Raw genomic sequence first — 11,468 nt, 5'->3', positions numbered from 1 at the left:
TCCTTTTCTCCTGTTTTTGTTTTTAACTTTCTAATACTTGTTTGTGCTCTGAAACATATTCTTGATACAGATTTTTGTTTTCTCCCCATTTTAGTATGCCAAATCTTTCAACTGCAGTCCATTATCGGCTAGCAGCTTGAAATGTGTACGTGGTAGACGTGAGATGCATCAGTACATTCAGATGCACGTGCACTTTAGAGCTTGTGTGTGTGCCTCTTTGGTTTATTGTTTGTGTGTTCCAGACTAATACAAAGCTTTACTTCACAGGCAGCTTTGCATAGATGCACAGACTAATATTTTATTGTAATGCGTAGATCTCACAAAATGTATTTTCCTAATCAAACAAGCTGTTTTTATATAGTTAAATGATACAACAGCAGGATGAAAAACAGAAAAAAATATTTTTTGTAAAACCCAGGACATTTTTGGTTAAAAAAAATGGGTTTAAACCAAAAACAAAGGGGTTTGTCCACATAGTGCACTCTCTAGCCTTGTGGTTAGGAGACTGGTCTGGGATGTTAGAGACCCTGGTGCAAATCTTTCAGAGCAAGTTAGACAGGGAGGCTCTGTCAGGGAGAAGCTAAATCAAGGGTGGGGAACCTAACGTCCAGGGGCTGCATGGGGCCCTCGGTTTGCCTGGATCTGGCCCCAAGGCTTGGGGCTCCTCCTCAGCATTAGGGAGCCTGTGGTGGCGCTCCAGTCCCCCCCTCCCACCCGCTGCCCCACTGTGGGGCTGGAGCACACAAAATCTACTAGGCTGGGCCCCCCTAGGCTCTGGTGTGGAGGGAAATGTGAGGAGGGTCTTTCTTCTTCCGTCGGGGGCCACCTCAGTGCAGCCCTCGAGTGGTTTTTCGGTGGCTCAGTGGCTCTGGCTCAAAAGAAGCTCCCCACCCCTTAGCTAGACGGGGCGTGGTGGTCTCTGGAGGTCCCCCCCGCGCTGGGGCTCTATGATGCTCAGGGCTGGTGCCTGGGGGGGGCTTGCTCAAGTTTGGCTACTTTGCACCCCCCGGGGCGACTGGTGCCTGTAGACAGAAGGGTCGGGGGGGGGGGGCAGTGCACGCATGAGCGCGAGCCGCCCGCCCAGGCAGGGGGAATCCTCGTCCTCGCGCGCCACATGGGGGGGGGTTTGGCCGAACGCGGCAGTCCCGGGCGCGCGCTGCAGGCACGTGGCGCGGTGCGGCCCCTGACGTCACAAGAGTCCTTGGGTGGCTCCCGCAGGGGGCCGGGAAGGGGCGGGGCCTCAGCCGAGGGCCCCGCCCCTTGCGCCTCGGTCCCGTCCCCGGCTTCCCGTGGGGCCGCGCGGCGCGCGGGAAGGGAAGATGGCGGCGGCGCTGGCCGAGCGGAGCTGCCTGGAGCTGAGCGGGGCCGAGCGCGGCCCGCGCCGCCGCGTCCGGGAGCTCGCGCTGAGCCCGCCAGGTAGCGGGGCCCGCCTGGGACACCCCCTCCCCCCATCGGCTCCCCAGCCCCATCTGGCCCCGCCCCCCAGCACCTGGCCCCGCCCCCAAGCAGCTGCCCCGCCCCCCCATCTCCTGCCTAGCCGCCCCCCCCCCCCCCCCTGCAGCTCCTACCCGACCCAGCCCCGGGGCATCCCTGCAGCCTCCTCCCTGCCCCCCCCCGCCCCAGACACCTCCTGCCCCCCCAGTAGCCCCCATCCCAGCCCCCCAGCCTGCTCCTCCCAGCCCCCCCCCCCAACGCACTCCCCTCCAGTCCCCCCAACCCCCCAACGCACTCCCCACCTGCCCCCCAACCCGCCCCCCAACGCACTCCCCTCCAGTCCCCCCCCCCCAACGCACTCCCCACCTGCCCCCCAACCTGCCCCCCAATGCACTCCCCTCCTCCAGCCCCCCAATGCACTCCCTGCCCCCGCCCCCCAACTTGCCCCCCAATGCACTCCCCACCAGCTCCCCAACCTGCCCCCAACGCACTCCCCACCCCCCCAACCTGCCCCCCCAACGCACTCCCCGCCAGCCCCCCAACGCACTCCCCACCAGCCCCCCCGCTCCTCAGACACCCTCACTCTGCCTCTTTGCCTGCCCCCCCAGCTCTCGTGACACCCCCCCTCTGCCCCTGAGTGTTGCACTCTCCCACCCTGCTTACACTGACCCTTCTCTCCCTCCCCCCCCACAGGTGTCAGTGCAGGCTCCGGAGCTGGGCGCTATGCAGACAGCGCCGGTGGGTTCTGCTACCAGGAGAGCGCCCAGCTGGTGTCAGTCACCCGGAACCGCTTTATTCATTGGTAAATGGTGGGGAGACTACATGGGTATCCGAATCAGAGGCAGCAAGGGGCAGGGGGGGGATTGCCTGTAGTCTACAAGATTAACTGAGAGGCCCAGGCTACGTGTTGTCATCCCTAATTTGAGCACATGCTCAACTGCTTTGCTGAATGGGTTGAGCTTTTGCATGGAGGTCCTGAGAAATCAGTGGGAATAAGCAGAGTCTGTGGCTAGGTTGATGTGAGGAAATTAGGTCAGTGTAACTGTGTCATACAGAAAGAGTTGACAAATCCATATCTCCAAGCAATACAGTTAAACTGATCTAACCCCTAGTTTAGACAGCACTACGTCCACCAGTTGGAGAAGCCCTCTTGCTGGGAAAGTGTTGCAGCGATGCTGCTCCAGTGTTCTAAGTGTAGACCTGCCCTGTAAGTCTAAAGGCTTTGTAATCATGAAGATAAAAAGCTTTTTCCTGTTTTCAGGACTGCTTCCGGAGATACTTTGGAGCTGGTAGAGGAATCGCTGGATATAAATCTCCTGAATAATGCCATTCGGCTCAAAATCCAGAACTGCAGCCTCTTACCTGGAGGGGTGCATGTGTGTGAAACGCAGAACCTCGTCGTCATCTTGATTGTGACCAATCAGACTGTGCACCGTCTGGTCCTGCCGCACCCTGCTCGCATGTACAGGAGTGTAAGTAGTCGAGGTGGAAATAACTGCGTGCTTGCTTTGAGATAGTTTATTAGAATTACTTTCTCGAAACAAACTGAAAACTTTTAGAATCAATTATTGGTCTTGGCATGAACGAAGCTCTGGCCTGGGTTGTTGGAATGAACTTTGATGGAAAGTGATCTGAAAGCTGTAGTTTTTCTACTGAGCACTTTCTTGTATTTTTAAAAACCCTGGAGCATTTTTAGCGTACAAACTGGCTGAAATAGTAGTGCAGATACCACTCTGGATATTGCATGTACGTGTGAAATACATGCCTGTGCTAATATGCTTTTTGAATACAAAGGTTAAGACTTTCAAAGGATTTTAGGGAGTTAGGCACCCAAATCCATGGGAACTTAAACATGGGGACCTAAATTGCTTAAAATCTTTGGCCATTACCATTTCAAGAAATGTAGAGTAGGAGTGCAAGCTCAGAGGGGTCTCTATCACAAACGCTTCATGTAAATAGTCATTTGTGCAACTGTGATTCCCATGTGTTTCTGCTGGGACGCCTGTAGAAATATGACACGCATTCTTAGTTCCCAAACTAAATGATTCCAAATCATCTTGGTCATCTCGTCTGACCTCCTAGATAACACAGGACAGAGAACTAGAACAATAACATATTCCAAAATAATTCCTAGAGCAGAGCTTTGAGAGACAATGCATCCAATCTGGATTTAAAAATTGTGTGTGATCTGTAAAGCTAGAGTTTAGTTATGGGTAATTTTAGTAAAAGTCATGGTCTAGGGATGGGTAATAAACAAAAATTCACAGCCCCCGTGACCAGTCAATGACTTATGCTATATACCTCTGACTAAATCTTGGGTGTTTTGAGGAGAAGTTTGAGGGTGCAGCTGCTGCTCTGGAGCGGTGGCCTCTGGGGCTCCCAGTGGTGTTTGGAGAGCGAGGAGGGCCTCTGGGGTAGGGATGTAAGCAACTAGTCGACTAGTGATGCAGCTAGTCACTCCTCTCCCCGTCCCCCCGCTGCCTCTCAGAGAGAGGCAGTAAGTGGGGGGGAAGCCAGCTTAAAAGCCAGTTCCCCCCAACACTGCCTCCGCAGAGGGCGGGAAAGGTAGAGGCACAGGGGGAAATGGTGCAAGTGGGAACTGAAGCAGTCTCCGTTCGTGCTGCTTCTGCTGAGATTCTGCTTTTGAAATGTACAAGAGCCCCAGTGGGCGCTCTTGTACATTTCAAAGGGTCAGGCCTACAGGGAGCAGGTGCCAGCTGGCCCAGTGCTTCCTGCAGGGTTTCCCAGTAGGGCTCTTGTACATTTCAAAAGGAAGCTCTGCAGGACTGGGACTCGCCTGCTGGCCCTGCGCTCCCTGCAGCGCCTGAGCCTTTGAAATGTACAAGAGCCCAGCAGGGTTCTTGCTATAGTTCAAAGGTGGAGGTGCCCTTATAGACTAATAGAATAGTCAATGAAAATCCTATTGACTATTCGATTAGTTAATTAATCTAAAATTAACATCCCTACTCTGGGGTGCTCCTGGCGCTCCAGGGCGGGGTGGGCTGGTGCAGCTGGTCCTGAGGCCACTTGAGTTGCTCCAGTGGCCCTCAGGTCAGTTGTGCCTGCCAGCTGCAGAGGTCACAGACTTGCGGCCTTAGTGATGGAGAATCCAAGCTTTGTATGTTGTTCCAGTGATTAATTACTCTCACTGTTTAAAAAAAAAAAAGTCTACTTTATTTCAGTGTGAAATTGATCATTTTTTGTAAACAGCATCTGTTCAATCTCATCATTTTGGGGAGTGTTAGACACCAAGGGACAGAACCTTATTTTTTGGTGAAAATAGAAAACTGGAAAAGCTCAGTATCACTAAAATTCCCGTTTGATCACTCGTGATGCAGAGGTAAAGCAGTGACTTCACAGGCCTGTGGCAGTGGAGCAGAGCCCCTCTGAATACAGGGGTGTGTGTGACTCCAGAGTTAAGGTTGAGGTTTGGGTTTGATTTAGTAAGTTCCTCACCTGCCAACTTTGTCCATGGACAGGCCCTCCCAGTTAGGCATGGCCATAGTGAGGGTGAAGGGTCCAGCTGGGTGTACAGCTTGGCCTACATACGCCATGAAGTGTGCAACCCTCCAGTTATTCTGTGGGATGCAAATCGTGTGCAGGAATGTGGTGGTGTTCTCAGGCTCCTGGCATATCTCTGGGAGGCAGGTAGGTCTGCAAGTGAATCATGGTTCTCTAACCCTCTTACACTTTGAGATCTGCTCTTAAGTGGTCACACCCTTGCCAGTTAAAAATCAGGGAAAAAGCCAATTTAGTTGACCAGGAAACTGACCTCAAAAGATCTTTTCTCAGTAAGTAAACACCAGGAGACTATGCATGTGTCATTCCTTTGGCGGTTTCTTAGATATCTAGTGTAACGATTCTTGTGTTCCTGGGACCTGCACTCTTCTCTCTCTTTCTCCCTCTAACAGGAGCTGATAACTGAAGGCCAGATGCAGTCGGTATTTACAGATATAGGAAAAGTTAATTTTAGGGACCCTTCAAACTACCACATAATCCCCTCCATTCCTGGACTGGCCTCTAACTCCACTGCTTCAGCAGCTTGGCTTAGCAGCGATGGCGAGGCTCTCTTCGCTCTGCCGTCTGCTTCAGGAGGAATATTTGTCCTCAAGCTGCCTCCTCACGATGCACAAGGTAAGTGTTTGGGAGTGTGTATGTAAAGTGTGTAGTAGTGTTGTTCTGCTCATGAAAGACAGCTGTATTTCATGCTGGTGTTTCAGAAGGGTGACCATGATTAGATCAATACTGGTCTGAATCCAGATACTGTGTCCAAGCTTCCCACTCATCCTTGTGGCTTTGTCAGTGCATTTCAGCCCTGACCACTGGCCTCCTTTCCTATTTCAATTTTGGGCTTCAGTTGAGCTCAACTTTGCCTTGAGCACCGACTGTACCCAACCTGCCTAAAGGCCTGGTAATTCAAGCCAGTCGATGCAGCGAGTGATGTACGTTGCTCAGCCATTTTGTTTATTTTTTTCAGGGATCGTTTCAGTAGTGGAGCTGAAGCAGAGCTCTGTGATGCAGCGTTTGCTCACGGGTTGGATGCCGACTGCTATCAGGTTAGTGCTATCGTCTGGGAAATCGGACTGTCCTTGTTAACCCTCTGCGAGGAAGTGCCTGGAGTGAATTCAGAGAAATTCAGAGGTAGACAAGCACCCGGATGGGTTAATGCTCAGCATGTGAATAACACTTTTAAAAAGAGGTTAAGACAAGCTGGGCAAGATTCAGCCTGGGAACCAGATCTGGCCCTCCTAACACTTTGATCCAGCCCCCCTGGACAGCATCTGGCTGCTTTCTATTTATATCCTGCTGCCTGTGCCACTGAATTTCCATGCAGTGGCTTGGGCAGCAGGATCCTATTTAAATGGCTCCTGGCTTGTGGTCATGATGATACCCCGGAAGAGGCTGGAGCTACAAGCCTTTTAAATAGCTGCAGCAACTCCAAGCAGCTGCCCAGCAGCGAAGTGGGGGACCACAAACCCTTTGCTGTGTTTTTAATTCAAAGCCTGCAGCCCCAGACAACTCTGGGGGGTGGTTAGTCCCCAGCCCCGCCCCTTCTAGGGGGTGGAGCCAGCCCGTGACCATGTTGCAAAATTAAGTGACCCCCAACCCACGCAAAAATGATTGCCCACCCCTGGGTTAGGAGCTTGCTGTAGGTCACACAGTCATGGTGACAGAGTTGGGACCTGGAGTGAGGAGCTGGCTTAATCCAGTGGACTGCCCCTCTGCGCGGCTAAGATCTCCATGAATACGTTACATTTAGTAATTGACACGTGGACTTTTATCCAGGAGCGCGTTGGCCACCAGGGCAGATTAAGGATGACAATTGTGCTGTCTTAGTTGGCCAGGCAAAATACGTTATGAAATCTAAGAGTGACAGATGCATGGATCACTGTGGTCCGCACTTGTGTACAACCAGTGAAATCTCGTGGGTTCTGAAGACAGTACAAGGTGTTCCTAGCCATTGTTGCTCTAAGGGCATCTGACAGCAGGGACAAGTCTAGTAAAACCCCAAATTACTTGGACTACTGTTGGGAAAGCTTCCCATAATTTAGGGAGCCATCATAGATCTGACCACTTCAATATGCTTTCTCCTGTCTTGACTTTCATAAGAACTGAAGACTGTCCATATTAGCTCAGATCCATGGTCCATCTAGTCTAGTGTCCCGTTTTCTGACAGTGAGCATTCTCATGCTGGCCTCTGTCCTTTGCGGTCACTCACAAAGGCTCTAGTCTGTGGCTCACCCATCCCTGCCAGCCCTCGCTGTCCAGTCTGTCGCACCTTTTGTTAGTCAAAGGCATCTGTTAGATCTGAAAATACTAGCAAGAACTTGTGACTTATCTGTTGCCATCAGCGCTGTCTCTGTGCCAGGAAGCATAATTAGTGGATCCATGATCTCTGAGGGAAAGCTCTTGGGTGATGTAACCTAAGGTGTGAGTTTAATAATACTGTTATACTGACATAAGCCCCTATCAGGACATTCTCATAAGCACTGGAATCAATTGCCCAGGGAGGTTGTGGAATTTCCATCACTGGAGATATTTAAGAACAGGTTAGATAAACACCTGTCAGTGATCTAGACAGTGCTTGCTCCTGCCGTGAGGGCAGGGGACTGGACTTGACCTCTCCAGGTCCCTTCCAGTTCTAGGATTCTGTCATGAGTTCCCCTTTTCTGTTTAGCTTGTTGTTTGGGGAAGGAATTTAAGCTAAATGTTTAAGTTGCTTTTCTGTTGGAATAAGTGTGTCCCCACAAGGGGAGGTTATGTCAGTACAGCTGGTAAAACTTTCTCATTTCAAGGATTCTTGAAGCACGTGTTGTAGTAAAATGCAGCGTAATTAGCCTGCATGCATCCTTGTGGTCTTCATCGGAGGGGACTGGTTAGAGGCTGAGTGGTAATCTGCAAGCACAGATAGTTCAGGGGACTTTTTGAGGAGGGAGGTGTTAAGAACATCAGTGTTCTAAGTAACTTGCTGGAGACCTCAGTTTGTCCTCTCTCCCTATAGTCTGACAGCATTGCCGGGCATTACGATTAAATAACTACAATGGTATAAAATTAACATGGCACAAATAAACGGATTAAAAGCTGATAGGTCTCCAAATCAGGGACTCAGTGAACGGGAGTGTTTCTAATGGAGCCCTGCAGGGATCACTCCTGAGCTTTCCCCCAGAACACTCGATGAAATATAAAACCATCGCTGGCCATTGTCAAGTGGCACAACAAGTTGAAGAGGACAGGCCAAAGGACAGGTCGTGGATACCGAGCAAACGGGATCTCATGGTAGCAGACAAGACCCGTTTTCATATGGCTAAGTGTAGCTGTCTAGGAACAAAGAATACAGGCCACGCTTACAGGACGGGCGAGGCTATCCTGGGAAGCCATGACACTAAAAGATATTTTCGTGGAGGGACTGATAATCAGCTGAGCAGGAGCACTCAGTGCAACTGTCAGGCTTAATGTGATCCTTGGGGGTGTAAACAGGAATCCTGAGTAGCAGCAGAGAGGGTATTTTTACCTCTGTATTCGGTGCTGGTGTGATGGCTGCTAGAATCCTCTGTCCAGATCTGGTGCCCACACTTCAAAAACGGATGTTGATAAATTGGAGAGGGGTCAGAGAAGAGCCCCAAGAATGATTTAAGGGATTAGAAAGTCTGTGGCCTAGTGACAGACCCAAGGAGCACAATCTATAGCTTAACAAAGAGAAGCTTAAGGGGTGAGTTGAACACAGTCAATGAGTATCCATGTAGGGAACAAATATTTAGTAATGGGTTATTTGCTCTGTCAGAGAAAGGCCTAACACCGCCCAGTGACTGGAAGATGACTCTAGATAAATTCAGGTGGACAGAGGGTGTCAATTTTGAACAATGTGAGTAATTAACCATGGGAGCAACCTACCAAGGGTTGTGGTGGATTCACTATTACCAACATTTTTTAATATCAAGATTGGATGTATTTCTGAAAGCTCTGCTCCAGGCATTAGGACAAGTCTCTGGCCTTCGTTGTCTGGGAGGTCAGACTAGATGCTCACAAAGGTCCCAACCTTGGAATCTGAGTAATTATTTACCTGTTATGCTGCAAGCCCCTTGTGACAGGCAGCTCACTCTGTTTCATGTGCACAGAGATGCAACCTCCTCTGCCCCGCTTAATGAAATCGTTCTGAAAGATTGCTTGTGTTTTCAGAGGTGACCAGGCCCCTTCAGACCTTCCCATCAGCCTCTCCGTTCACTGCCTTGAGCACGATGCCTTCCTGTTCGCACTCTGCCAGGATCACAAACTCCGGATGTGGTCTTACAAAGTGAGTGAGTGTTGGGACTTCTGGCTTTCTTTGCACATGGGGTTGAGTCTAGGGGTGTAAAAAATCAGTTAAAATGTAACCGTTAAAAGTCTTAGCGGTTCCACACACTATGGGCTGTGCAGTATAAAGTTATACTGCAGAGCCTGCAATGTCGCCGGCTTGGGGTTGGCAGCCGGGGACGGGTATGTACTGGGAGCTCCAGGCTGTCATCCCTGCTTCCAGGGTCCTGGTTTCACTGCGGGCTCTGCAGTATAACTTTATACGGCACAGCCCACAGCATGGGGTGTCAGCCGGCTCCCCGGGAGCAGGAGCTGGCATGTAACTAACAGAAACCAATAAGCTGATGCTTGTCAGTTAACCAATTAAGCTGTTACACTTTTAAAACAAACAAAAGGCAGTATTTCTTCATGCAGCACACAGTTAACCTGTGGAACTCCTTGACAGAGGATGTTGTGAAGACCAGGACTTTAACAGGGTTCAAAAAAAGAAGTAGGTAAATTTAGAGGCTAGGTCCATAAATGGTTATTAGTCAGGATGGGCAGGAATGGTGTCCCTAGCCTCTGTCAGGGGCTGGGAATGAATGACAGGAGAGGGATCACATGATGATTCCCTGTTCTGTTCCCTCCCTCTGGGGCACCTGGTACTGGCCACTGTCAGCAGACAGGACACTGGGCTAGATGGGCCTTTGGTCTGTCCCAGTGTGGCCGTTCTTATGTTCTTGCATCTGTAGTTGAGTCAGGGCTAGTCATGTCATGTGGATGATACCGGGGTGCTGAGAGACAGAGGATGGGCTGTTGATCCAGCCGGGCTTCTGAGAGCTGGCTAAACTGGTACTCCATGAACTGGCCTTGGGTTCAGGGAGTAGCTGGATTTCTGGAAAGACAAAAAAAGGGACAAGTCTTGACTCCTTTTGATATTTTACTGGGAAATTGCATGCTTTCTAGATAAAATGAAGACTTCAAACATAGTCTTGGTAACTATGGGCAAAAAGCGAGCAAGCTGACTACACTGCCTTACCAAGATGCCCAAGAGCACTTCTAGGGGTGAGAAGATACTTTGACCCCTGGGCTGATGTTGGCCAGGTCTATAGAGCCCTGAAATCTGCAGGTGCTGGCTTTACAGCCATGGATGTCAGTGCAGACATGCATGGCTCATTTTTGCAGATACAAATTTTGTATCTGTGCAGGGGTCTACAGGTCTACGCTAGGGGATAAAGTCGAACAAAGGTATGCAACCCCAGCTACATGAATAGCATAGCTGGAGTCGATATACCTTAATTTGACTTACTGCAGCATCCCCAATCTCTCCCATTGACTCCTCTTACTCCTCCTGACCCAGTGGAGTAGCAGAGTTGACAGGAGTGGGATCAGCAGTCATTTTAGCAGGTCTTTTCTAGACCTGTTTATTGCCTGCGAGAGGTCAATCTCTGCAGCATCATTCTCCTGGTAAGTGTAGATCCGGCTTCAGAAATGACACACACAGAGGAAAGCAATGAAAAGCAAAACAGGCATGGGGGAAGGGGAACAGAAGGGGGGGAAAATGGACCTGGCACTAGTCGAGGACACGGTGCGGTCCGGAAGAGGGTTGGGAACTGCTGCAGGACGTGCTGTGTGTCTTTGTCTGCAGGACCAAATGTGTCTGATGGTAGCCGACCTGCTGGAGTTTGTACCTGTGAATAAGGACCTGCGGCTTGCTGCTGGAACTGGACACCGATTGCGGCTGGCCTATTCGCAGTCCCTGGGGCTCTACCTTGGTGTTTACATGCATGCTCCCAAACGAGGACAGGTACGTGTTGGCCTGAGCCTTTAAGATCTGCCATTGTAGGCAAGGGTGGTGATTTACTGGTATGCTCCCAGTTTGCTGAGCTTGTACACGTGGTGGCATGTAACAGCACAGAGAGCATCTGCCAACACCCCTGCAGGGAATGGTGCCTTCCGAGTAGCATTTCTCAGTGCAAAACGCTTTGCCAGATACTTGCGCATCTTTGCTAACCCTAGAACTTTCCATGCTTGGGGTCTGCCACTGGGTTTGCTGCTTGGGAAACTAGGAAGAGGAAAAGGGGTTTGCTTTTGAGACTGGGTAGAGTGGAATGCTGGTGCCCTTCTAACAAATTCTCTCATTGCTTTTTAAACTTCTGAAGTGAGTTGGGAGCTGACATTTGAGACCTGATGTGTTGATAAACCTTGGGGTGAAGGATCTCAGACAGGCTGGTTTTGATTTAGTTAGGGAGGTTTTAAAATCA

At 50.5% G+C, this 11,468-nt stretch overlaps 1 protein-coding gene across 1 annotated transcript in view; it reads left to right on the top strand.

Annotated features, from left to right (window-relative positions):
- Window positions 1–1,258: 1,258 nt before the first annotated feature.
- Window positions 1,259–11,468, top strand: part of NUP160 (nucleoporin 160) — a 53,275-nt gene continuing 43,065 nt past the window's right edge. Inside the window, exons 1-7 of the mRNA XM_075928872.2 lie at window positions 1,259–1,416; window positions 2,128–2,236; window positions 2,696–2,906; window positions 5,346–5,568; window positions 5,912–5,990; window positions 9,112–9,226; window positions 10,853–11,011. Coding sequence (XP_075784987.1) covers window positions 1,320–1,416; window positions 2,128–2,236; window positions 2,696–2,906; window positions 5,346–5,568; window positions 5,912–5,990; window positions 9,112–9,226; window positions 10,853–11,011 — 993 coding nt within the window. The 5' untranslated portion in view covers window positions 1,259–1,319. The remainder of the gene's footprint in view (window positions 1,417–2,127; window positions 2,237–2,695; window positions 2,907–5,345; window positions 5,569–5,911; window positions 5,991–9,111; window positions 9,227–10,852; window positions 11,012–11,468) is intronic.

Source organism: Pelodiscus sinensis, chromosome 5 (genome assembly GCF_052426305.1).
Source record: "Pelodiscus sinensis isolate ZL-2025 chromosome 5, ASM5242630v1, whole genome shotgun sequence".
Taxonomy (NCBI): domain Eukaryota; kingdom Metazoa; phylum Chordata; order Testudines; family Trionychidae; genus Pelodiscus; species Pelodiscus sinensis.
This window is presented reverse-complemented; position numbering and strand designations above follow the sequence as displayed.